General features: G+C 46.1%; 1 protein-coding gene across 3 annotated transcripts; it reads right to left on the minus strand.

Annotated features, from left to right (window-relative positions):
• Positions 1 to 5,955: 5,955 nt before the first annotated feature.
• On the minus strand, positions 5,956 to 27,617 carry CYP27C1 (cytochrome P450 family 27 subfamily C member 1). 3 transcript variants are annotated; one of them, XM_005908564.3, is made up of 9 exons: positions 27,236 to 27,617; positions 21,078 to 21,268; positions 20,139 to 20,338; positions 18,654 to 18,863; positions 16,970 to 17,133; positions 13,082 to 13,248; positions 11,651 to 11,729; positions 10,942 to 11,145; positions 5,956 to 6,681 (listed from the first exon to the last, which is right to left on the minus strand). In XM_005908564.3, exons 1-9 carry the CDS (start codon positions 27,515 to 27,517, stop codon positions 6,565 to 6,567), a joined length of 1,614 nt encoding a protein of 537 aa, XP_005908626.2. In that variant the 5' UTR covers positions 27,518 to 27,617; the 3' UTR covers positions 5,956 to 6,564. The 3 variants fall into 3 exon arrangements, 2 of the variants coding, with proteins under 2 accessions (XP_005908626.2, XP_070237563.1); XR_011466542.1 differs by lacking the exon at positions 5,956 to 6,681 and having other exon boundaries at positions 11,080 to 11,145; positions 11,651 to 12,808; XM_070381462.1 differs by lacking the exons at positions 5,956 to 6,681; positions 10,942 to 11,145 and having other exon boundaries at positions 11,589 to 12,808.
• Positions 27,618 to 27,635: the final 18 nt, after the last annotated feature.

A 27,635-nucleotide genomic window follows, 5' to 3' on the forward strand; every position in this document is an offset into this window, starting at 1 on the left:
TCCCGCTCCATTAACCTAAAGCTACACCCTTTGTCCCAAATTCCTGGCTGGCAGAGGAGTGTGTCCTTGGTCTGATAAATTACCAGCACTCAGATCCAGGAAAGAGTAGTAATTAACTTCTGTTCCATATGACTGAGGGAAAAACAATTGGAGATCATTAATCTTTAGCCCATACGTCTGGTCCTTTGTAAAATGGCCAGAGGTCATGAGAAAAGGTGAAGGGGTGATGACTTAATGTCTAAGAAAACTAAGAATCTGAGGATCTAAAGAAGCCATAAAGATGTCAAGTTAAACATTGCAACCTTTAACCTGATTGGTTAGAAATGATACGTGTTAAAAGTAAGAGCCAATTAAAAGGGTACAAATCAATACTAGTAAGAATATAAACTGCTGTAAGTCCTGCCTCTTCAGGCACTTCACCCTCTTGTAGGGTCTATGCTGAGTTTTTTACTTCTTTCTCTCTGAAATAAATTCTGTTTGCTTGCTACCAAGAGTGTTTGTGTGTTTGTGAAGTTCATTCTTCAGCCCTGCAAACAAGAACTTGGATTCTCCTTTCAATTTTAAACTTTGTCAATGGGTTCGATCCCTGGGTTGGGAAGATTCCCTGGAGGAGGGCATGGCAACCCACTGCAGTACTCTTACCTGGAGAATCCAAAGGACAGAGAAGCCATCCATAGGGTCTCAAAGAGTCCGCCAAGATTGAAGCCACTTAGCATGCATACACACACTGTCTTTGGAAATGAAATTATTAAACCTCCTCTCTGAACAGTATACTGTGCTTTTTCATTGGGTTGAGGGAGGTTGGAAGGAAAATTGCAATATGATGCTTTTAGAACATTTCAGCTTACCACTGCTCCATATATTAAATGCATTTTAACTTTACTGTATATATTATGTATATACTGGACAAATGGGTCCCAGTTCTATAATATCTGGTCTTTATTCTCTAGATAACAAAGAGGTTGCCAATGTCTGACAAAAGTAGGGTTAGTAAATTAACACATTTTTTACACTTTGTGTTAAAATTCATTGAAAGGCCATCTTCTGAAAAGGACCTTTGGAAGTGAAATTGTCAATCACAGGTAAGTGATACACGTGTCTATACTCACTGCCCACTGTTAGATGGATGGCAAAAAGGAGGAACTGGAGCAATGAAATGTTCTAGACTAGAATGTTTCTTCATAGAAAACACTTTCGGAGAGAATCATTGTCACATGTGTGCAGTTTATTCAACACTACTGTGTATATAGTGGACAAACTTAAGTCCTTATTTGAAACATCTCCCAAGTGGCTCAGTGTGTAAAGAATCCGCCTGCAATGCAGGAGACCCAGGAAACAACCCTTCCTGGGTTGGGAAGATTCCCTGGAGGAGGAAATGGCAGCCCACTCCAATATTCTTGCCTGGAGCATCTCCATGGACAGAGGAGCCTGGTGGGCTGCAGTCCATGGGGTCTCAAAGAGTCAGACATGACTTTCCTTATTTGAAACATCCAGCCTTTCTAGATGTGTAGAAGTACACAACCTATTTTGAAAGTAGAGAGTTAAAGTAACACTTTTAAGTACTTTATTCTGTTAATTTATACGAATGGTTGTGTTTGGGGAGTGGAATTGTTAAACGAGTCTTGGAGAGTAAGATGACTCTTCACTGGGTGGTGGGGATGGAGGGAAGGGACAGGGAAGGACGTGTAGAGAGAAGGGCTCAATACCCATCAATCTTTAGACAAGTTCACACTGTCGAGCCATTGTTCTGTTTGTGCATTTTAGTTAATATTGCCGTGCCATAAAGAATAAGCAAGTCATAATGCCCACAGTATATACAAAGTAGAGGTAATAAAATAACCACTTAATAAATGCCCTTTTGTTGGTTCTTAGGAAGGGCTGTGTCTTCTGGGAGTGCCTATATTAATCCACCTCTTGGAGCTAGATGTAGTCTGGTATGTTTTCACCAAAATGCTGGAGGAGGGTAAGAAGAAGGGTGAGCAGAAGGGCCTTTGGCTAATCTCCATTATCTAGAAGATAGTTTTAGATCATAACCATACACCTATATGTGCATTTTTGTAAAGTACCTATGTTTACTGTGGATAAACGTCACTATTTTGCAACATCTAGGCTTTTTCAATGTCCTGAAGTGACAAAGTATGGTTAAAAAATAGAGCTATTGAATTAACCAATTTTTAAATATCTTTGTTATCATTGATTTTTAAAAAGCATTTTGGACCCGGGGTTGGTTATACAATCTCTGAGAAGTATACATCAGGACTTGTTCATTTAGGTTGGCAGCAGAGGGATAGAAGGAAGTATGAAGGGAGGACTGTATGTGGATGTGTTCATGTTTCTATTTTGATGATAACCATTGATGTGTTTTCATCTCTTGGCTGTCCTAAAGGAATGCATTTTTGAGTAATTCAGTGGGAAGATACCTCTTGGCTAACACATTAATAGTTATGTAATTGTTATTGGGTAATGAATCCTCTTAGAAGCATTACATTTTGTGTAGTTTGTTGCTTTATGTCTCATGCAGAAGTGCTGTGCTGTGCTTAGTCGCTCAGTCATGTCTGACTCTTTGAGACCCCAGGTACTGTAGTCCGCCAGGCTCCTCTGTCCATGGGGATTCTCCAGGCAAGAGTACTGGAGAGGGTTGTCATGTCATCGTCCAGGGGATCTCCCCAACTCAGGGATCAAACCCAGGTCTCCTGCATTGCAGGTGAAGTCTTTACTAGCTGGGCTACCAGGAAAGCCCTGAAGACCAGGAACCTTAGGGCAAATCTACAGGGCAACAGGCAGGGCAGCTGGTGCCCTGATTTTCTCCAGCACCAGCACAGGAAGGGTCTGACTTCCACTCCATGCACGCTTCAGCTACTGGAGAGGATTCCTGCACTGGCTATCTCCCCTGCCATCTCCACCAGCAGAGCCAGGGAGTCTGCAAAGCCAAAATCTGATCATGCCATGCTTAGATCAGGGTCTTCCAAGAGTTTCCCATCTTATCAAGAGCAAAGCACCATGGTCCTCAGGGGTGCTCCGCAAAGGCAGACCCTGCCTGGATCACCAGAGATGAAAAGGAGGGCTAGGAGTGGGGACAGGGACTGCTGGCTCTCTCCCCAAGGAGAAGTCCTGGGCACTGAGTGGCCCACACAGGGCATGGAGGCGGCCCTCCCGTGCTGTCTCTACTACCGTCCTCAGCCCTGGCACCATCTGGTCTGCCCTGCTGGGCTGGGAGGCTGGTTGGGCTTGGCAGGCCCAGGAAAGTTATTCTGGGGGTCCCTTTTCTAGAAGGTTATGTAAGCAGCCAGCACTTAACTGGTCAGCAGAGACCCTCTCAAAGCAGGGGTGGACACAGCTGACCCTGAGAGGCTTTGCAAACTGCCCACCAACCACATCCTCACGGTTGTAGGGAGCTGCTGTCACCAATAGGCGTCAGAGTCAGGAAGATCCTCTGGAGAAGGGAGTGGCTACCCACTCCAGTGTTCTTGCCTGAGGAATCCCATGGACAGAGGAGCCTGGCAGGCTACAGTCCATGGAGTCAAAAAGAGTAAGACATGACTGAGCAACTAACACTTTCATGTTCAAGGGAATGTAATGATTTAATCAGAACTCTGACAATATCTTTATCTAGAAGTCTGTTGCCATTTTTGTCTTCTCTGAAATTTCTGTCACTAAGAGAGGCAGGATTAAATTTTTTTCCTTCAAAAAAAAAAAAAAGAGTTAAATGACAAGAGGGGTGGGGGAGGGATGGAGTAGGAGTTTGGGGTTAGCAGATGCAAACTATTACACATAGAATGGATAAACAACAAGGCCCTATTGTATAATACAGGGGACTATGTTCAATATCCTGTAATAAACCATAATGGAAAAGAATATGAAAAACAATGTATATACAGACATGTATAACCGAATCATTTTATTGTGATTCAACAATGTAAATCACGTATACCTCAATTAAATAATTTTTTTTTAAAAAAAGAGTCAAATGACAGAGATCACCAAGTGGGATTTTAAAAAAAAAATCTGACTACATTCTATTTACAAGAGACACATCTAAAACAAAAAGAAGACAATATGATTAAAAGTAAAAGACTAGGGGGGGTGGGGAAAGGGAACTAATAGGCATAGTAGTGCCAGGCAAATAAAATAAAGTTGGAATTCCTAAATCACTGTCAGATAAAAAGAGACTCTAAGGCCAAAGTGCCTGGAGGGATCAAGAGAGTTACTACATGATGATGAATGGAGCATTTCACCAGAAAGATAAAACAGTACTCAGATGCACGTAATAACATGAACTGAAGTTGCAATATGCAAAAACTGACAACTCCACGATTAGAGTGGGGATTCTTAATACACCATTCTTAATGACGGAGAGGCAAGCATTAGGAAGCATACAGATGTTTTCAGCAGCACAACAGCAAGCCTGGCATAATAAGACAGATATGGAGCCCTTCATCCAGCAAGCATCACGGAACATTTTCATAAATTAACCCTGTATGAAGCCACAGAGCAAGTTTCCACATCATAAAGTTGTTAGTCACTAAGTCATGTCCCGACTCTTGCAACCCTGTGGACTGTAGCCTGCCAGGCTCCTCTGTCCCTGGGATTTCCCGGGCAAGAATACAGATCCCAGGACCATTAAATTAGCACTTTAAATAAAAGGTTTGCAGAACTAGAAGACATGGCAATGGGCGGGGCTCTAAGTGTCTGTCAGGATCTGCTCCCCACCCCAATCCCATTCCACTCAAGGGAGGGTTCAGGGTCCATTCTAGACCAGCACTGCCTCTGGTGTGAAAGAATGAGAAAGCCAAGCACAGACACCCACATCAGCAGGTCCTGTCTCCAGCGTCAGCTCAAAGGCCAGACCCCAGCTCTGTGGACAGGAGCGGTGACTGAGGAACAAGGACTTCCCCTTGGGCTGTATCTTTTCCAGTAAGGATGCAGTGGCTGCAAACAGAGCAAACTGTGAACAGTGCATGGCAGGGACCTCACATTCTCCTCCCTAACCCCAGGCTGGGGGCTACAACCCTCGCCAGACAAGTGCCGGGGGAGGGGGCGCTTCTGGAGCCTCTCAGAGGGAGCCTGATCCCATCCCCCACTCAGAGTCTGCAGGGTCCAGAGACCAGAGCCTAGCTCACATCACCTGAAAAAATCCCCGCACAGGACTGGACACACAGGGAGGAAACTGCACACACGAGGCTGGGGACAACGGGAAGTTAGGCAGGAGGTTTATTTTTTTATTTTTCTTTTTTTCCAAACTTTAAACTTTTTATTTTGTATTGGTGTATAGCTGATTAAGAGTGTTATGGTAGTTTTAGGTGGACAGTGAAGGGACTCAGCCATCCATATACACGTATCCATTCTTCCCCAAGTCCCCCTCCCATCCAGGCTGGCACATAACACTGAGTTTCATGTTCTATATAGTAGGTCCTTGTTGAATTTACTCTTTTATTAAAGTCCAAAGTTAAAATGCCTCTTTTTTGTGTGCCACCATTCTTTTATTTATTTATTTTTATTTTATTTAACTTTACAATATTGTATTGGTTTTGCCATATATCAAAATGAATCTGTCACAGGTATACATGTGTTCCCCATCCTGAACCCTAGGCAGGAGATTTAGACTCTGGCCAGGAGGAGAACAGGGAGTGTATTTCTCCCCAGGCCACTCTTGCCTGCTGAGATAGGCTGCATGCTGTCTATGCAATGTGCATCTCTCTAAACAAACCCACCTCTTACCTATTAATATGTCTCTCATTGAATTCTTTCTGCACTGAGACACAAAGAACCTGAGCCTCAGTAAGTCCAGACCCCAGGTAAGTGATTCTAATTAAAAGACCACTGGTTCAAGTTCCAGTCAGATTTAGGCTGTGTTCAAGTCCTGGCATGTGGGCTCAATTCCCCATATGAGTCACTTCCCAAAATTATGGTATTACAGAAGCATTCTTTTTTAAAATTTATTTTATTACAGTTGATTTACAATGTTAAGTTCTGCTGTACAGCAAGTGATTCAGTTATACATATATGTACATTCTTTTTCATATTCCTTTACATTATGGCTTATCCCAGGATACTGAATACAGTTTCCTGTACTATACAGCTAATTCTACATTCCCAATCTTTCTCTCCCTCACCCACCCTCCTTGGCAACCACAGGTCTGTTCTACAGAAGCCTCTAATGTTTCCTCTTCAAGATAAGAAGTTGGAATTCTGTCCTAAGATGCAGTCCTGATGCAGTATCAGAGAAGGTATGTTCAAGCACTGAATCTGTAAGTATACCAACACTTCTTGGCCCAAATGCAGAGGAGAGTCCAAGGGCAAGACACCATATGAGGCCTGAGAATTCAGTGCCACTGGCTTCTCAACAGCTGTTACTCAAAAACAAACCAAAAAAAAGCAACTCTGGAATGCAAAAGCAATCTTCTCACATTACTTTGCAAAAAGATTTCAAAGTTTCCCAGGACCAAGGAGGCCAGTCTACGACCAAGATCGCCTGAGAAGAGATTCTTTCCTCCCCTGCCGTCATCCATGGCCCACAGACACCTGCTGTGTGTCGGTCTGGTGGCTGGGTGAAAAACGCCAGGCTCACTTTCTGTTAACAAAACGCACGTGGATGGGCTCCCCTGGCATCAGAAGCCCATGGGTTTTTGCATGAACAGTTTTAGTCCAAGGAGATGTTTTGATCTCAAAATGCTGAAGCAGCTAAAACGAGAAAGAGAGAAGGGTTTTAAAATTGGGATAGCAGAAACTCTGCAGCACCTGCACTCTCATCATAGCTCCAGCTGCAGGAAACCAAGGGAACAAGAGATGTGAGAAACAGCGTCATGTCCTGATCGGGAGTCCGGCACATCCAGTGACTTACTGGGAGGTCCATGGAACAGATATGCAGGCAGAACTGAAACTGAGTAGGATTTTGTGGGGTTCCTGGGCACAAAAGCCTTCATGTCCCGCATTTCTTGTTTGAAAGAAATAGGCTTCATTAGGCCTCCTTGACCTTCCCTGAGTTCCAAAGAGGGAATCACCCAGTTACTAATTAGTGAAGGGAGGGGATGCAGAACCAAGGGGACGGCAGTCAGAGTCCGGATTCCTCCTCAAGGGATACACATAACAGTGTACTAGAGCTCTTCTGCAGAACTAAGGACCCCACCTAGGTGGAAAAGGGTAAAGTCACGCTGAACACAAGATTCCTGGAGCACCGCCCTGTCAAACTTACCATCAACCAACCAGAAGAAAGTCATGCACCCTGCAGCCGCACCCCAAATTTTGCCTAGAAAAGTTTCTCCCCCCAAACCATTGACTAGATCAAGGGTTTTGAGCACAAGCCACCCATTCTTCCTGCTTGACTCTGTAATAAACCTTTTACTGCTCCAAAGTCTGATGTTTTGGTTGGTTTGGCCTCAGTGTGTTGGGCACATGAACTTTGCTTGGTAACAAAATGTTCAAATAACTTATATTTTATTAGCCAGTTCAAAATTCTAACTCTATTGGTTCCACTGTAGGTCTAGAAAGAGAAGGAATCAAAGGAGAAAGGAAGGAGAAAAGAACAAAGTGAAATTCCAAGGTTTAGAATCTGCAGCCACCTCAGTGGTGGGACACACACAGCTGTCAGGAGGAGGCAGAGCATCCAGACTTCACCCATTACTGTCCTTAATTTAAATATTCTTCATTTGCACCTTTGATTCCATTTCTCACTTCTATGGTTCCAAAGCAGAAGTAGTCCTCTCTCTCAGGGTGAAACTGCAAAGTATCTAAACGACCAGCTTTAAAGAGCACCTAAGGACCCATCAGCCTCAAGCACTAATGTCCCCATCAATTGGCCATGGCCTGATTTTCAAAATCACCTCTAAGCTTAGAGGAAAAAAAGGCAACCTCCTCTACCGACCTCTGTCAGAACTGCACTGGTCCCTGGAGGGGAGGCAGGGCCTGGCTCACAAGCCCGTGCGGACCGTGCAAGGGGCAGACAGCCACTGTTCCCTCCCCCACTCCAACCACCTAACAGAGCATAGGCGCTGGAGAACCTGTATCACCATGTGGGATGTGGGCGCCCCAACCCACTCCACCCCGACTCTCCAGCCTCGTCTCCCAGGCAAAGCAACAGTGTGCACTGATGGGTCCTTCAGGTGAGCTGGGCGGGGTCAGGCAGGGAGCGGGGCTGCAGTGAAGACACAGACCGAACTACCCCTTGTCATCGTTAGAGAGCCAAGCGCAATGACCCGCGTTCAGGCAGATCTAGAATGCTCTGGCATCAAGAGGCCGTCACCTCAACATCGGATCTCTGACTCTTTGTTCTGACCTTATAGAACTGCTGGCACAGCCCCCTGTGGCAGTGGGAGGACGCACACGCACTTCTCACTCTAAGGCCAACATCCCACATGGATTTTCTGCCTTTCTGAATGGCAGTACATGCTCACTGAAAAAGTAAAACTATGCAGGAGGCATAAAAACAAAAAACAAGGCCCTCGTTCCACTTCAAGACTCCGCCTCCCAAGGAGCAGAGGTGTATCTTCCAAACATTCCCTGTGCGATATGAATGTCTTGTTCCTGATTTCAAGAAAACATGTTATTATTGCAGCATTAAAACCAATCCATGCCTTCCCATAGGCCACAGGCACAGTCTCTGTTCTGTTGGGATAGACACTATTTATTTGCTGAAGGAAAGCCCTTCCACTGTTGTTGTGCTAAGAGATTTTCTTCATGAATGGGTGTTGAATTTTATCAGTTATTTTGGGAGATGGTCATAAAATTTTGTCCGTTAATTTCTCCCACTGTGATAAATTCTATCCTGAGGTGGGCCATTCTTGCATTCCTGAACATACGTGGTTTGGTGACAGGGCATTTCTGTAAAAAAAGAAAAATAGCTGTTTGCAGTCTTTTCTTGATTTAAAAATAATCCTCCACGGCATTTGCAGCTATGCCTTTTTTCTCATTCCTAGTGCTGTTTATCTGTGCCTTTCCTTTTTCTTTTTCTCTCTTGGAAATAACAAATAATGATTTTCCCTCTCTACACTTGCAGTAGAAATGAGAACTCTTGAAGCAAGAACTTCATCAGGTACACGAGTATGTTAACAGAAACAAATAAAACCCCTGTCCCCACCACCAAACACGCCGTTTCTGATCCTCTCCCAGTCCACCCATCTGGGCCCTCAGCTGACTCTTGTCCTTGGCATCCCCTGTAACTGTCCAGGCCATCAGAGCCAGGAGGCAGTGAGCTCCCTGCCAGCTGTCTGAATGGCTCTCAGCAAGCAATGAACTCTGCCTGTCAGAGATGTGCCCGTGGAGCCCACAGCATCACTCAGGGAGCCAGGGCCTTCCCAGTCCCTGGGAGCAGACACCGAGAACAGGCGTGCAAACCCCAAAGGCTGCCACCCAGACTCTGTGCACAGACCACTTTCACCCCTCACACACCCAAGAGGCAGGTATCTGGCCCGCTTTGTGGATGAGGAACAGGCTCAGAGAGTTGCGGAGCGGCCTGCCCAGGGTGTCGGAACCACAGACTGGCAGAAGTGGGACTGGAGTCCGTTTGCCTGAAGCCACCATCCCCTCTGCACGGACCTGTCTCCACTTTGTCCACGACTGAGCCTGGATAGTGTCTGTGGGGCTCATGGCGGGAAGAGACACAACTCGGCCCTGCTGAGCTGCAGCCACTGGCATGCCCATAGAGACGGGATGACCGCACGACGGTCCAGCCACCCCTTCCACACCAGCCTCCCCTGGCAGTGGCCCCTCACCTCCCCCAAGCCTGCCTCCCCATGCCAACCACCCAGAATCCCCACCAGGCTGGCCAGGCTTCCCCATCCCTTATGCTCTCTGATGCCATCATCTGCAAAGGTCCCAGTCCCTGCATGTTCTGCCCTGGGCTCCAACAGCCTGCAGGAAGCACCTCAGTGACACATGGGGAAGTGTAGGTGGGAGGCAGGACACCTGCCCAGTGCCCCACACCTGCCACGCCACAACGGTGGCAAGTGGCTCCAACTCCACTGAAAGCTGAGACTCAGCTTTCTTATCAGTGAAAGGGGGAGATGGGTCCCCAGGCCATCCCCTCACGCTTCCAAAGCCTGGGGTCAACGACAGTAGCTCCGGAACCTTGGGCCAAGGTTTTCCGTGGCAGGCTTCCCAAATCTGTGGGAAAGGATAATGGGTAGAGTTTTCTCTACTACAGGTTTTCTCTTATAAAATTTCCTTCAGTCATTGTTTACTTCCGGCCGCAGCCTGAACTTGGATTCTGTACAAGCACAAAAGTAAACACTTGCACACTTAGAGATTCAAGTGTAAGGTTTTCTCTCACCAACACCAAGCCTGCCTGAGGTTTTGAAACCCAAACAAGCTGGAGAACCACCTCCCTGTGTAAAAGGCTGATTCACATAAAACGAGGTGATGAAGGGGCCTCGGGGGGCAAGCGTGACATCCTCCCCAGTGACAGTGACAAGACTGACAAGCTCGGAAGGGAGGAGCCTGGGAGGCCGGGACTTGAACAGCATCCACAGGGGTGGGTGGAGCTGCCCCCACGCCCAGCACGTGCATTTTCTTAGACAGAGTGCAGCCCACGGACACTGCCCTCAGAATCACCTGGAACCCACCCCAGACCCACTAAGTGACTCTCTCTGTGGCCGGGAGCTCCTGGTGACAGGGTGACCCATGGTGTTTGAGGGCCACTCCTGAACACCTCCCACACACCCATCTGCAGAGCTCCCCTGGGAGCTTCCCATCCCCGCCCACATACACCCCTCCCAGTTCTGCCCACATGACTCCAAGGAGGAAAGAAGCAAAGACAAGGCAGGTGGCCATGTGACCAGAGATGGCTCCTGCAGGGGAGGAGGAGGCATTTTAACACATAAACAAGATTTAATAGGAAGCTCGTAAAGTTTTCAAAATTCTTTTTCCCTTTTTTCCATCTAGGTCTTGATCCAGCTGAGCCCAGTCACCTAGACCAAGCCCACAGGCCACTTAGCCCCTAAGGCTTACCTGGATCACGAGCAGGTGGATCTCCAGCTCTGCAATCCTCCGCCCGATGCAGCTTCGAGCCCCGTAGCCGAAGGGGATGGACCCGAAATTGTCAACCCTGCGCAGGTTTCCTTGCCGCAGCCAGCGCTCAGGCCGGAACTCCTTGGCCCGAGGGAAGTTCTCATCCTCATAGGATGTGGCATAGTGGCAGAGGGCCAGCTGGGTCTGTGCAAACCATAAGAAAAGGAATAAAGAATGGAATCCAGGGAAAGCAGAGCAGAGGCCATAGCCCTGGCTGGGCGGACCCTCCAGAGGTGCTCTGGGCTGGGACAAGCCATGTAAGGGCCCAAGAGGCCGTGCAGACCCAGGATGGTAGGTCCCCCTTCAAAGCATACCCCACCCTGAATGAACCTCAATGCCGCAGAGAAGGCAATTCAAGTCCTTCAGAAACTCCCCCTGAGGGACCTTCTGCTTTCACGGAGCCTCCAGGGGAGGGAGGGTGGAATGGTCATATGAGCTACAGAATTATCTGACTTTGTTTTTGCCAGAGCAATATCACACAGTAAACCTCTCCTTGCTCCTAAAGCCCCATCTTCATCCTAAAAACACATGTAGAAGAAAAGGAAATCTACAGAAATTCACACAGGAACAAGGACATCCTAAACGTGGAAGCAAATTCCCAATCCAGCCTCCCCAGCTCAGCCAGCCCCACTGTGCCCACCAGACTCACGCCTCTGGGAATCAGATACCCGCCAACAATCAGGTCCTCTTGGGTGACCCGGCCGTTCCCCGGCAGCACTGGAAACAGCCTGGAGAGAGCCAACGGAGGCCAGAAAGGAGCGGAGACTTTCAGAATAGTTTATCAAACATATAAAAGTCTGGATACAATGCCATTTTCATTTTCTAAAAATTAAATGGGAAAATCTTGCAAGAACCTTTGTGGTCCTCAGAAGGACTCAAAAAAGCCTCACACAACATTGTAAAGCAATTATCCTCCAGTTAAAAATAAAAATTTTTTAAAAGGTCTCACAGTCAAGAAAGATTACAAAACACAAAGAAAAGCTTTCAGTGTGTTATTATGCTCCCAAGAGGAATAATTCTGAATTTCTGAAATACATGCATGCATGGGAACTCTTTATCAAGGAATAGTTCTTAGGACTCAGGGTTCCAGGAAATAAATTCTGAGAACTATACTTTAATTTTCAGACTCTCTGAGAGGTGACCTACGAAAACTCTGAATATAATTTTAATTGACAAATACCAGTTAACACACAACTGGCTTTTTTTTTTTTTTTTAAGATTAAATCGCATGCTGAAGATTGAGGATGCAAATATGACTTGAAACATCATTATCAAGTCAGGTTTACGAGAATTATTTTAGTGAGTATTTTGTGAATAACCCTTGTTCCTTGTCATGGCATTCCCTCCATAGAGGAAGTCAGGATCCTGACCCTCACAGGAGGAAGAACCTTCACTGGTTACCTAATCCCACCTCCTCCCACCCAAGGCTGCCCAACATCACTTATATCCCTCACGCTCTGGCCTTCCCCGTGTCGGTAAAGCCCCGTCAGGGAGCAGAGGAGCCTCACTACTTGGCGTCTCCAGCCCAACTCAGAGGTTTACACAAGACCACAGGATCTTGGAAACACACGTGGTAACTGGCCAAACACCCCAGTACATCCTCCTGACGATCACTCTGGTTCTGCTTTATCCTTCAAGGAGCACACTGGGAAACGGCTGGTGAAGCGGATGTCCAGAGTGAGTGCAAAGTTTGAGCGAGGCTCTTAAGATCTTCAAGGGCACTCCCCTTGTAGTCCAGTGATAACGTTTCCCACACCCAACGCAGGGCACACGTTCGGTTCCTGGCGGAGGAACTCCACCCCACATCCTATGTGGTATGGCCACAAAAAAAGAGTAATGAAGGTCTTAATGAAGAAATGAATATTTCCAACTCTAAAACAGAACACATTTCTCCTGCTCTGAAGAGAGCAGAGAGGAAATAAAATGGTCATGAGTTCCTCCTTCCTAAACATTTCAGCCACCAAGGGTCACTGGAGTATTGGTTTAGGACCCAGTTTTTAAGTCAAAGCCACAATCATCATGATGAAGAATCAGATGTAATGGACATGGTTTTTGACATAAATTTTGGTGAGCCTTTTACCTCAAGGTTTCCTTAAGCAGAGCTCGGACCAGTGGGACTTTGGGGACGTCTGCGGCCGTGGGAACGTGCCTTTCGCCCAGATTCCTCACGATCTCCCGGTACAGGGCCTGCTGCACTTCTGGGTGCCTTGCGAGGAGATACACTGCCCAGGACAACGTGAACGATGTCTAAGAAAGAAACCGGCAGACAGGGGCACGTGTCTTGAATGAAGCCAAGGATTTCCGCAGCAGGAAGCACTGGGCATGAGGTCACAAGAGAATAAGTGCAGGTGAAACTCTGTCAGGGCGTTGTATGTGTTACCCAAACAGGAGACGATCCCCCTAACTCCTCCAGGTATCTTGGGAAAGTAGTGTCAGCTATGGGATCCAAGTGTTTTTTTCAATAATGAGCTACAGGAAACATTATTTTAGAACTTTTTAAAAATCACTGAAGAGCGGGAATTCCGCAGCAGCCCAGTTAGGTCTCAGTGCTTTTCCTGCCGAGGGCCTGGGTTCAATCCCTGGCCAGGGAACTAAGATCCTGCAAGCGACATGACGTGGCCAAAAATAAAAAGTAATCTTAGAAAATCATTGAAGAGCAACTCGCCTCCTCTTGCCTGGAGTCTGTGGGCCCATAGGAATGCTGGTCAAGCCTGGAGGTTGTGCCTAGAACTTTCTGCAACTTTCTTTACAAGGGTCACTTGGGTTTTGCTAAGAAGGGCTTGAGGCTGCCCATCAAGCTGAGAACAGCATGCCGCAGGCCCGTGGCTGGGCCAGGCCTGCTCTGGTTGCCCTAATCAGATGAGGAGATGTGGGAGTCAGGGAGTAAGGGTGGAGAGGGGGCAGCCATGGGTCTATTAATGGTCCATTCATTGTTCCCGTGTGCTTATCAAGCAAACTACCATATGCGGATTGGACGGCATTTGCACGAAGCAGTATCACTGTTTCTACCACTTCTTAGATTGAAGACGGAATTTCTGGTTATTGAGAATAATTCTATTCTATATCCTAGGTTCCAAGATTTTCACTAAAATCAATACTATTATCTATGTGACTATATTTCACTTGCTTGTAAACAAGGACATTCCACAGTAAAGAGCCCTTCCTTTCAACTAAAAAGACTAACTTAAGTAAGTCATTGACATTATTTCCCTCCGATAGATATTACGGACTTTTAGAGGATATAGTCCGTAAGTGTTTATAGGACAGCTCTACTGTAATACATAATATAATATGCAAGTTCCTCCTGTAAATGGTTAAGGAAATAAATTAGATGCTTCCGATCAAGAGAACAGAAAATTTCTATTAAAATCAGTTTCATGGAAAAACCACATGTGGTATAGCCATACAATGGAATGCTGCTGCTGCTGCTAAGTCGCTTCAGTCGTGTCTGACTCTGTGTGACCCCATAGACAGCAGCCCACCAGGGTCTCCCATCCCTGGGATTCTCCAGGCAAGAACACTGGAGTGGGTTGCCATTTCCTTCTCCAATGCATGAAAGTGAAAAGTGAAAGTGAAGTCGCTCAGTCATGTCCGACTCGTAGCGACCCCATGGACTGCAGCCCACCAGGCTCCTCCGTCCATGGGATTTTCCAGGCAAGGGTACTGGAGTGGGGTGCCATTGCCTTCTTCATACAATGGAATACTATTCAGTAATTGTTGTTGTTCAGTCACTCAGTCGTATCCGACTCTGCAAGCCCATGGACTGCAGCATGCTAGTGTCCCTGTCCCTCACCATCTCCTGGAGCTTGCGCAAACTCAGGGCCATTGAATCAGTGATGCCAACTATTCAATAATAAAAAAAAAAAGAATAAATATCTTTATAAGCAACAACATGCATGAATCTCAAAAATCATTTCACTGCGTGAAGGAAGCCAGACACAAAATACACACCATATGATTCCATTTATATAAATTTCTAGAAAAATGCAAACTTATGTACAGTGGCTGCTATTGCCAGGGGCGGGGGTATGGGAGGGATGGACTGAAATGAGGGTGAAGAACTTGCAGAGATGATAAAAATGTCCAGGATGTTGATTGTGGTGTTGGTTTAAAAAATGATAGCATTTGTATTTATACTGTATCTGTCAACAATCTGTACTGAATTGTACCACTTAAATGGACATAGTTGGTTGTGCACAAATTATGCTCAACAAAGTTGGCTTTTTAAAATAACATTTTTTTAAATGAGCATAACGTTGCAAGCTTTTGTCTCCTGAAGGTTCCTTCAGGTAGGAATGGGTCCTTTCTGCACCCCCACCTCCATCACGTGGTGATACTCTTAGTTACCACGAGGGGGCAAGAGTACCACACATCTGAATCAGCTTAGGGCTGGGCTGTGCATTCCAACACTGGTTCCCCACTCAAAGCCACACGAAGTCACATTCACACCATTAATTAGAATTTTCATTGCTGGAACTGAGTGCATTGATTAGTTTGCATTTCATATACATACATTTTGTTTTATTGTTGAAGATGATCTAAAGAGTAATGAATTTATGTGAAGTTTTTCTGCTTTTACTTAAGTGACATCATGTCACTAAAAATGTCAACCATAGGTTTTCTTCTCCCTCTAAAAGGGAGATTCATGCTTTCCTCAAGTCCAGGAAGCACTCGTGTGAAGGAAAAACCTTGAGGTAATCTTTGCTGTTTCATCTTTCCACCCGTTAATCGAGGACAATAACACCTACTTCAGAAGATCCTGTGAGAACAAAAGGATACTTACAGACACGCACAATCACCACATTTACTACTTAATCTTAATTATTTCACGCAACTGACTTCCTCCACATTACTGAAAGCCTGGCCCTCCTTTTTCCTATTTCACCACTATCTTTCTCAGCATCCCTGTAGCACCCTCGCCCCAGTCAGGGAGCCCGCGGTAACCATCCAGTGTGCGGGTCCCACACTTCCCCCATGCCCGCAACCGCTCAGAGGTGCGCCTGCGCGTGGACCATCCGGTGTGCAGGTCCCACACTTCCCCCATGCCCAGCAACCGCTCAGAGGTGCGCCTGCACGTGGACGGCGGCGGGGGCAAAGCTGGTTTTACTAACGTGAACACAGGATACTCACTTTTCTGCACCTTCATTTTTCACTTAGCAATAGGGTACAGAATTTCCTCCAAATCAGTGGTCAGTGCTTTGTTTCATTCTGATATTGAGCTCTCCTTGGTCATAGTATATTATCCATCTGCTACACTGATTGAATCTATTCATTCAGATTTTATTTTAAACTGATACACACACATATTAAAGCAAAGTGCTTATTAAACATTTCTTTCCTTACGCTTCCTTTAGCAGGTTTTGAAGTTATGCTGGCCTTATCAAATGAACTGGGGAGTTTTCCATAACCCAGAATATTTTAGGTGATAAATAAGAGGGCTTTTCATGTCTGTGCTCTCTGCATTTCTGATATTATGAAACAATGGAGAAACGTTTGCAAATCAGGATTTTAAACTTTAAAGCGTGTTATTTAGCACAGGAACTCTAGTTAATGCTCGATGGTGACCTAAATGGGAAGGCAGCCCAAGGAAGAGGGGATACACCTCTACATGTGGCTGATTCACTTTGATGTACAGCAGAGACTAACACAACATTGGAAAGCAGCTATACTCCAGTAAAAAAGTCATAAAATATTTTTTTAAATTGTTACTTTGTGTGCATGATTGTGGAACTTGGTTATGTTCTTTACAGAATTCACTGTGCACCTTAGTTTTACATTTTACACATATTTTTAAAAAGAGAAAAAGTGGAGTTTTCTTCTGGAGATGTGCAGCAGCGAAGCAGACGCTCAGCTAGTACAAACACGCACAGTCCTTTTGAAGTATCCGCCATCCGTCGGATTTCTTAGAAAGGTCCTAGACTCTAACCATTGTGTGTCTGTTGAGAAAGAAGGACTCGTGAGAGCTCACCGTGTCTACACCGGCCAGCAGCATCTCGGTCATGTTGGCGTAGATTTCCTCCAGTGTCAGTTCCTGGCTGAGGAAGAGGTAGGTGAGCAGCCCTCCTCGCACTCTCTCCCCTCTTTCCATCTGGCACCGTATGTCCCTCAGCTTGTTGTCAACGTGAATTTGGCCTGTTTGAAAACAGTGTTTCTGTTGGAAGAAGTTTGGTTAAGAATCACCTCTTCAAGTGATACAAATGAACTTATTTACAAAACAGACTCATGGAACTTCCAGTGGGGGAGGGCGACTAGGACAAGATGGGAGGCTAGGGGATGGACACGTACACAGTGCTATATTTGACGTGGACAGCCAACAAGGACTTCTTGTATAGCACATGGAACGCAGCTCGATGCCATGCGGCAGCCTGGAAGGGAGCGGGGCTTGGGCAGAATGGATTTATGCTATGTGCGTGGCTGAGTGCCTTTGCTGTCCACCTGAATACTCCAGTACAAAAAAAAAAAAAAGAATCTCCCCTTCAGTCTCAATTCCCTCTTCATCCCTCCAATAACTTCTCTCAATTTTTGACAGGTTCAGAGGCTAGACAGCCCCCATTGGTTTACTGCCAACCTTGGAACTTCATCCATATGCTTGTTTGTATAAATGAATAATGGTTGGGAACTGCCTTCTATTTGCAAGGTGGGATGCTACTGGGTTCATGAATTGTTGAATAAACCCAACGAGGTACTTACATATACTCCGAAGAAAGAAAGATAAATATCTCTTCTTTTTGTAAAATAATCTATAAAGTATTTGCAAATGTTCGTTTTTCTACTGTAATAGCCAAAAAAGCTGTGAAGTAACAAGAATATAGATCCTTTTTTCCCACTGTGTTTCCAGAAGGGAGAATGAATGAGGGAAAGGGCCAAATTACTGCAGAAAGATGCTAGAATATTATATATATCAGAACTCATATACGCAAATGAGGGAATTCCCTAGTAGTCCAATGGTTAGGACTCCAAGCTTTCACTGAAGGGGATGAAGTTCGATCCCTGGTCAGGGAACTAAGATCCCTACAAGCAGCACAGTTTGGCCACAAAAAAAAAAGAGAAATCAAATGAATGCTGACCTCTAAGACACTTCTTTCTTTCTTTTTTTTTTAAGACACTTCTTTCAATGTTAATATTGTTCTAAAAACATAGTTCTAGACATCTTGGAAATCTCTCACTTTGAAAATTCTTTTATACTAAAATTTTTAACCATATTGGAAAACTAATCTTACTTTGTTCATCTCAACTTGGGTTGGAGCAAAATGGTTTCTCCCAGCTTGTTTTCACCCAGTAAGCAACAAATGAATTTGTCCAAAAAAGCCTCCATTGAGAATGTTTCAATGATTGAAGCAATGACAGAATGATTGGACTAAAGACATCATCTCCCATAGACAACACTTACTTGCACCTATCCCTGCAAGCATGTTGGTTAAAATTAAAAGAGTTTAAAAATGAGAAATCAATCACATTACTTGTGGTCACACCCCACGTGCTTTTTGCTCCTTCAGAAAACCAGGCTAAGAGTTCTCGAGTCCAAACAGCACATAACTTCACCAGGGCATCCCCTGCAGTGATCCCACTGTCTGTGTGAGTGTGAGACACACAAGCAGCGGGGAAGTCAGGCCCACCCGGCTCCACAGCAGGTGCCCCCACTCTTCTCTTACTGAATTCGAAGAGTCCATCCCAGGACCTGCAGAATTCCTGCCAGGGTTTGGGGATGAGCAGGCGGAGCCACCTAGGGATGGCGCCGGCATACATGGAGGTCTTGAACGTGCAGAACATGAGCGCCAGGGCCTCGATGTAGTCCGCGGTCAACTGCGGGATGCTGTTCCCCAGGCAGCCCAGGCGACTCTCATAAAGAATGGTGGCCACTCCTGCACAGGGGAGAGGTTACAGCTTTTCTCCTTCCGGATTAGCCACAGAATCAACATGAGATACCTGCCCATAAAAGTAGCTACCCCCGAGGTTTTCCTCTATCAGATTCTGATCCTCAGGACGTTGTGCGTTCGGTGATGACTGACCCTCGGCCTCACCCTGCCCTCAGGTCAACAGTCTGTTCAAGACCCACGACGCAAAATTTCCCAACCTTTCAGCCAATTGCTCGAGTTTGGGGAGTTAAAAGGTGGCTCTTCCTGGCCACACATCAGGGAGCCCCAGACCCAAGAGCTAAGGGGGCAGAGGAAAGGGCTGCCAAAGAATCAGGGAAGAGCAGGATTTCTCAGTGTATTTACAACTCACTTCTCTTGATTTTATGACTGTTTTTAGAGAACATTAATGCCAGAACTTTAAAAAGTTAACTTAAAAACTAAATTTGAAGCAAGCTAAACTAATTTTTTTTTTAATGGGAAACCTGGACTTCCTTGGTTGTCCAGCGGGTAAGGCTCTGCACTCTCACTGCAAGGGACATGGGTTCAATCCTCAGCCTGTGAATAAATAGTTAAAGTGGGGAATCTAATAGAATTCTCAAAAAACTCAGGTTCAGAAAAAATGTTTGGTATGCTACCTTTTTTTTTAAGTAAAAACAAGGCTCACGTGTATTTCTTCGTACATGTGTAAAATATTCCCTGAAGAAACTGGTAACCTAGCTGGGTCAGGAGAGAAGGAAACTTTTCCATGAGTACCTTTTGGATTTGGTTTTTGAACCACGGGAATGTACTACCCATCTAACAAGGGTTTTAAAAGCTAGAATGACTGCAGTACACACCCTCTCAATTTCTGCTGCGTCTTTTAAACTTGGCAGTGCCGGGTCTTAGTTGCAGCATGTGGGATCTAATACGCCGCCCGGGGATCAAACAGGGGCTCCCTGCATTAGGAGTGCAGAGTCTTACCCGCTGGGCCACCAGGGAAGTCCCTCTGTTGCTTTTTAAATTGTGCTAAAACAAAATGTGGAGTAATTAGGAGCGAGGTTCTTGAGTTAGAGAGGCCTGAATTTGAAACAAAGTTTCTGCCATTAAAAATGGACAGTAGTTTTTCAGTTTCCCCATTTGTAAAACAGTGGTGGTCACTCTGGTTCCGTTAGCACTGTGAGGATTACACATACATACATATGGGGCTTAGCACAGTTTGGGACGCAGGAAATGCTCAATGATAACAAACATTTTGGCAAACGTTCATTCTTTCATCTTTCCCACCATCTGACTTCACTTCACCTTCCATTGAGTATTTGAAGAAAAGGTCATTGATGTTGGTCACTGTATCTCCATCTTCTGCCTGGCTCTTGAGGAAGTAGATTCTTTTAATTAAATCAGCAATAACTTGGTTGATTTCTCCTGCAAAAATGGCCACATCTTTCGGTTTCAGAATTCTTTGTCTCAACACACTTCTCATCTTGAGCCACTGTTCACCCTCCCTAGAATAAAGTGAATTTCAAATAATCTTACTTATATCAATATTCTGGGAAGGAATTCAGAATATCTCTGCAAAAATTTCCTAGCAATAGTCAACAAGATCTGCCAATCCAAATGGAATGGCAATAGGATAGACACGGCAAAGAGAGGGGAGTGATGGTGTCACTCCCCAGCTCATGTATAAGGACAAACAGGCAAGAACAGAATCTCTGAACTGATGGGAACTGGGCCAGGGGATCGGGGGATGCACTGTGCTCTCCTCCCTGCTTGAGGCTGTGTTGATTAACTCTCGGAAGACACAAAGGTGTATAAAAACAAAATAATAACCAAAGCGGTTATGAGACAGGAATCTCACAAAGCAATCAGTGCTGACATTCCGAGACCATCCTGGAGTTCACCACAAGAGCTCACCACCCTCACCCCGGTCCACAGGTGGGCTCTGTGAGCTTCAGCCACCTTGGTGGTCATCACGTGGACACCTAAAGCCACGAAGTGTCGCCTGAGAAACAGTTTCTCTCCATCACTTGGTCAGTGGGACCTCCCACCTGTCCCCGCCATCAAGTTTCTTCCCAGAGGATTTCAGGAGATTTCAGGAGACCACACAAGAGGCTCTTTTGAGACAGTCCCCCTGGGAGTTCTGTGCTTTATTAATAGCTGGTTTTAGGAGCCCAGTAATTCAGGGAGGGAGTCTCCCTGGGCTGCCTGCTCCTGCTGAGGCTCAGCCTGGCTCCACATACTCACGCAGAGATAAGGCCAGTGGATCTGCCCCGCAAGTCTCGATACTCCTGCCAGGACCCCATGTTGGCTCTCTGGGGCGAAGCCCCCTCCGCGCGGAGCACCTGAGCCACCAGGTCTCGGTCTGCAACAGATACTACAAACTGAGGACCAAAGTGAGACTTGAAGATTTTTCCATATTCCCGTGTGTGCTTCTGCTGCAATACCAAGGAGAAATCACAAAAGTAAAAAAATACACAGATATGACACACCTTCAATACAGACACTCCTAGGTGTCAGGGGGGCAGAACACTGGGGCAGAGGGAAGCTCTACATCGTACAGAACTGATCAGAGTGGCTGCTTTACTTGCGGTTATCAAGGGGGAAAGGAGTGGGGAGGGAACAACTGGAGATTGGGGTTGATGTACACACACTATTAAATACAAAATAGATACCTAATAAGGACCTGTTGTATAGCACAGGGAACTCTACTCAGTTCTCTGTAATGACCTGCAAGGGAAAAGAATCTGAAAAAGAGTGGATAACAATATATGTCTAACTAAGTCACTTTGCTGTCCACTTGGAAGTAACACAGCATTGTAACTCAACTCTGCTGCTGCTGCTGCTAAGTCGCCTCAGTCATGTCCAACTCTGTGCGACCCCATAGACGGCAGCCCATCAGGCTTCCCTCTCCCTGGGATTCTCCAGGCAAGAACACTGGAGTGGGTCTATACTCCAGTAAAAATTAATTAAAAAAAAGAAGGCCACGTTAAATATTCCTGAGATAAACATATTTTCACATCATTAATCATATCCACAGAAGTTTTCTTAATTCTTTAAAGATGTGTATTTAAAAATAACTTAAGTGTGTGAAGCAACAAGAGGAATGGGGTGTAGATGAACTAACTGCAGGGTCTAAATGTCCTCTGAGTCAAATGTCCTCTGAGTCAAACGTCCTCTGCCGGCTCCTTTCCCTTAGGCCCTCAGCAGCCCACCCAGCCTGCCCCCTCGAAGAAAGCTGCCTGTGGGCAATGTGTAATGAACCTGTGAAAATATCTACAGCAAGAAAATGAAAGAAAAGGCACCCAGATTAGAAAGGGGAAAATAAAGCTATCACTATTCACAGATGCCATGATCTCACATATAGAAAATTCTAAGATACCTGCTAAAAAAAAAATCAGAACTAATAAATATGTTCAGTAAGCTTACAGAATATAAGATCAATATACAAAAATAAAATTGTATTTCCATACACTAGCAATGAACAACCCAAAAATAAAATTAAGAAAACAATTCCATTTGCAATAACATCATAAAGAATAAAACATTTGGGAACACAGTTAATAAAAGAATTGCAAAACTTACACTCTGAAAACTACAAAAATCATTGAAAGAAATTAAAGAAAACATACACAAATGGAAAGATAATCCATGTTAAAGGAAAGAAAAACAATATTATTAAGATGGTAATACCTCCCAAACTGATTCATAAATTCAGCATAATGCCCATCAGAAGTCCAGCCACTCAGAACAGCAAACACAATCTTTTTTAAAAAAGCAAAGTTGAAGGCCTAACATTTCCCTGTTTCAAAGGTTACTATGAAAGTAATGAAGACAGTGTGATACTGCCCTAAGGATGGACGTCTAAATCACTGGAATAACTGACAGCTCAGAAATAAACCCATACATCTATGGTCAACTGATTTTCAACAAGGGTGTGAAGACAATTAAATGGGGAAGAATAGACTCTTTAAGATACGATGCTGGGAAAATTGGATAGCGACAAACAAAAATTAAGGTGTACGCTAGTCTCACACCACATTCAAAAACTACCTGAAAATGGACCAAAGACCAAAACATCAGCGCCAAACCCACAAGACTCTAAGAGGAAAACACAGGGATAAACATTCATGCCTAAGATTTGGCAAAAGTGTCTTAAGATATGATACCAAATGCATGAGCAACAAAAGAAAAAATAGATGTTTGGACATCTCACAATTTGTACATGTGCTTCAATTTTTAAACGTGTTTCACTATCAAGAAAGTGAAAGACAATCCCTAGAATGGGGAAAATATTTGCAAAGTACATATGGATAGAGATTTATGTCAGAATGTATAGGAAACTATTACAACCCAACAGAGAAGAAAACAAATAACTCAATTAAGAAACTGGGCAATTATTTGAATGGACACTTCTCTAAAGAAGGTCTCAAAATGTCTAATAATCACATGGAAGAAGCTCAACATCATTAGTCACTGCTGCTGCTGCTGCTAAGTCGCTTCAATCGTGTCCGACTCTGTGCGACCCCATAGACGGCAGCCCACCAGGCTCCCCCGATCCCTGGGATTCTCCAGGCAAGAACACTGGAGTGGGTTGCCATTTCCTTCTCCAATGCATGAAGGTGAAAAGTGACAGTGAAGTCGCTCAGTCGTGTCCGACTCTTAGCGACCCCATGGACTGCAGCCCACCAGGCTCCTCCATCCATGGGATTTTCAGGTAAGAGTACTGGAGTGGGGTGCCATTGCATTAGTCGCTAGGGACATGTAAATCAAAACCACAATGAGATATCACCTTGCATGCACTTGTATGCTTATAATCAAAGGACAGGTAATAATAAGTATTAGCAAGAATGTGGAGAAATCAACACCTTCTTGTACTGCTGCTAAGTCACTTCAGTCGTGTCCGACTCTGTGCGACCCCATAGACAGCAGCCTACCAGGCTCCTCTGTCCATGGGATTTTCCAGGCAAGAGTACTGGAGTGGGGTGCCATTGCAGCTACTTTAGAACAGTCTATGCTGCTGCTGCTGCTAAGTCGCTTCAATCATGTCTGACTCTGTGCGACACCATAGACAGCAGCCCACCAGGCTCCCCCGTTCCTGGGATTCTCCAGGCAAGAACACTGGAGTGGGTTGCCATTTCCTTCTCCAATGCATGAAAATGAAAAGTGAAAGGGAAGTCGCTCAGTTGTGTCCGACTCTTAGTGACTCCATGGACTGCAGCCTACCAGGCTCCTCCATTCATGGGATTTTCCAGGCAAGAGTACTGGAGTGGGGTGCCATTGCCTTCTCCAAGAACAGTCTATAGAGTTACTATTTGACACAGCAATTGCACTCCAAGAAATAGACCCCAAAGAAATGAAAACATGTGTCTGCACAACAACTTACACTGAATATTCCTAGCAGCATTACTTATAACAGTCAAAAGGTGGGAACAATCCAAATGTCCATCAGCTGATGAATGAATAAGCAAAACGTGGAATATTATTTATCCATAAACAGGAATGAGGTACTGATACATGTTACAACATGGGTGAGCCTTGAAAACATGATGCTCAGTGAAGGAAGCTAAACACAAAAGACCACATATTGTATGATTCCACTTATATGAAATGTCCAGAAAAGGCTAATCTATAAAGATAGAAAGTAAATCATCAGTAGTTGCTTAAGGTTGGGGGAAATGGAGGGTTGGTGAGTAATAGCTAAAGGATATATATTGTATTCTTTAGGATTTCTTTTTAAGGTTATGAAAATGTTCTATATTTGTTTGTGGTGATGGCTGTATACTTCAAGTGAGAGAACTGTATGACATGTGAATTATATCTCAACAAAGTTGTTACCAAAAAAGGAAATCACAATAGATGTAAATGAGTTAATCTGTCCAGTTAATAACTAAGGAAGGAAGGAGAGAAGGAGAAAGGATGAAAGATAAGTGCCCTCAAGCATGGCTCAGTATGACAAAGGCAGGGCTGAGCGTGGCGGAAATGACTGCATTTCTCTTTGGCATCTGCCAACGTTTCTTATCACCCCAATTCTCAACCATGCAAATGGCAGGCCAGAGAGTCTGTCATCTCTCCACTCTTCTGCTCTCAAGTGGAAGCTGTTTGCTTCTTTACGGGCCTGGTTGAAGTCCCGCTGCCTAGAGATGAAGACACTCAGACTCAACTGGGATGTGTCAGGTGCCAAAGGACCACTCAGCCTAACCAACAGGTGACCCCAGAAGGGCGTTTCTCCAGGTGTCTGATAGCATGGCTGTTACAGGAAGGACTGGGAGAGGGGCCATTCATCAGGGAAATCCAGCTACTGAATGGGCACAAGCAGACAAGGGAGCAACTGACCAAGGGGCAGAAAGAACCAAATGAAGGAACCAAGTTTATGGCCCTTTCAGTGGAGGGCCATGGAATGATACAGTCAGCCAGACTCAGTTTGTTTAGCCAGCTGGAGCACAAACTCTGGAGTTGGCATCTTGGGTCACAGATGGGTGACCTTGGGAAGTGAGGTTCCACTGTGCCTCAGTTTCCTCATCTGCAAAATGGAGAAATAATAGAAATTACCTCCCAGGGAGGACTTAGAACTGTGCCTGGGCAACCATGAAAAGAGTTCTAGAAGTGTCCATTCTTCTTATGTATTGGTTATTACTACAGCTTACAAAGCCCTCACAATAACCCATGAGATGGATGACGAATGTTAGACGTCTGCACAGAGGAGGAAACCACAGTCCAGAGAGAATAACTGATTGGCGAAGACTCCACAGGTGTTTGCAGATCACTGGTATGTAACTCAGGACCCTTCCACTCTGTCACACCAGGCACCCTGATCACTGTCTGCTCTGCCACTAACTAGCTGTGTGACCATGGCCAAGTCACTCACCCAAGGCTTTGGGTGTTTGCCACATGTAAAGTGAAAGACCTGGATCCTATAGCTGGCATTCTGATTACAAGTCGAGTGAAAGAAAACTGGAGTTGAGATAACAGAATAATTCTCTTCCTCCTTAGAACGGCAGTAGCGGTGATCTGGAGAGCACCGCAAAAGGGTTATAAGAGAACCTTATCCAGTCTAGAGCAACCTGTATTAAACATGCCAACAAATAATAAATAATGTTTTTACCATATTTGAAAACTATCATCCTGATATCTTATGTTCAGATTCCACATGGAAAAGAGAGGAAATCATTTTTGACCCCTAGAAACATGTCTGGGAAGAAATTGTGTAGGGCTCATGTGGCAGATGGCAAGATGGGGGCCAACTGGAATTTTAGTCAAATTACAACTGCTCCTCTTGTCCACAGTCTTTTTCTATCAATGAAATTTCTGCTCCTCCAAAGGTAGCCCTGGCCTCTGGCACCATCTGGTAGGTTAATGGTTGAGGGAATGGATGAATGACCAAAACCCAGGTGGATGGTTACAAAATCTTCCTCTGAGAAGTTTCTGAAGGTTGAACGGTAAGCTTTGAACAAAAGGAAGGGAGTAGTAGGGGCGGAGGGTGTTCTCGGAAGAGGTCCCAGAAATGACAGCCGGTGCTGGAGTGGCAGCCCTGAGAAAACGACGGGGCAGAGTGGGCAGCAGCTGCCCGGCAAGTGAGAGAGACCGGATCTGCCGGCCTTAAAGGTGAGGGTCACCTTGCAATTAAAAGTTTGAGGTGGGCATGGGAAGGGCAAAACTCTGGGTCAACGTGAGCCACCGTAGAATGAGCGGGCTCCCCTACACTCCGACAGGGTTGTTGGACCGGTTGGGTTCTTCCTAAGGCCCTGCCCAGCCCTGGCTTGACGCCGAGATTCAGGAACCTTCGTCTGTCTTCTTATCACTTGGAGGTTACATAACCCGGAGCCTCCGAACCCCCGCTCTTTGGGGGATTTTGTTTTTCAATTATAAAACACCAGCAAAGAGGACTAAAAGCATATGCAACCAGTCCTCGGCCGCGAAAAGACCCACGGGCTCCTCGCCCACCTCGTGGAGAGACGGTCCTCTGGGCCTCCCCGGGGGCCGTCGGGGAAGGCCCGGCGGCTGCCCGCTCCCCCTCTCCTCCGCAGGCCCGCGCGCGGGAGCCCGCCGGAGCGCACGGCGCGCGGGGCCCAGGGCTCCCGGGCGCTCCCGGCCCTCGACCTGCCCTCTGGCGCCCCTCCTCGGGTCACTCAGAGCCCCCTCCCCGGCGCGCCCCCAGGGAACCCTTCCCGGCGTTTCCTCTTCGGACGTCCCTCCTCAATGCCCCCTCCCGAGGTCCCCTCTCCGGCGCGCTTCCAGGGATCCTCTCCCGGGACCCTTCCCCGGCGCTCCCTCCCCGGCATCCTCTCCCGGGGTTTCTTTCCGGAGCTCCCCGGGCTTCCCTCGCTGGCGTCTTTCCCGGGTCTCCTTCCCGGCGCTCCGTCCCCAGCGCCCTCCCGCCGGAGAGAGCCCCCGCGCGCCGCTACCTGGATCTCGTGGATGCGGCTGAAGCCGTCCTTGCCAAAGAACTCCACCAGGTTGGCGAGGGTCCGGGGCCCTGGCATGGCGGCGAGGCTTCGGGGCCCCTCTGCCCGGCCCCCGGCCTGCGACGCCCCTGGCCGCCCCGCTCCTTTGTCCTCGGCCCGCGCCCTCGCCGAGAGCCCAGAGCTGGCCAGCCGGGGCTGCCCAGCGTCCCAGCCGCCCAGAAGCCCGCTACGCCCGGCCGCCGGGCTCGGACGGGCTTTCAGGATCCGCGCCAGCAGAGCCATTGCGATCCCGTGCGTTGGTCGGTTTGAGCAGTTTTTTTGTTTCGAGGGCGGCTCTTTGAGGTTACTCTCTGCTCCGTTTTAACTTGTTCGAGCAGCGCTCCTTCGAAGTACTACGGCC

Source organism: Bos mutus, chromosome 2 (genome assembly GCF_027580195.1).
Source record: "Bos mutus isolate GX-2022 chromosome 2, NWIPB_WYAK_1.1, whole genome shotgun sequence".
Lineage (NCBI taxonomy): Eukaryota > Metazoa > Chordata > Mammalia > Artiodactyla > Bovidae > Bos > Bos mutus.

What these genes read in the sequence shown, in the direction of transcription:
- CYP27C1 (XM_005908564.3), bottom strand. Translation starts at nt 27,517, where the DNA reads ATGGCTCTGCTGGCGCGGATCCTGAAAGCCCGTCCGAGCCCGGCGGCC. An exon ending in GCCGCATCCACGAGATCCAG is followed by an intron (nt 21,269 to 27,235) that starts GTAGCGGCGCGC and finishes TTGGTATTGCAG; the next exon opens with CAGAAGCACACACGGGAATA. An exon ending in TGCTGGCCGGTGTAGACACG is followed by an intron (nt 13,249 to 16,969) that starts GTGAGCTCTCAC and finishes TTTCTTTCTTAG; the next exon opens with ACATCGTTCACGTTGTCCTG.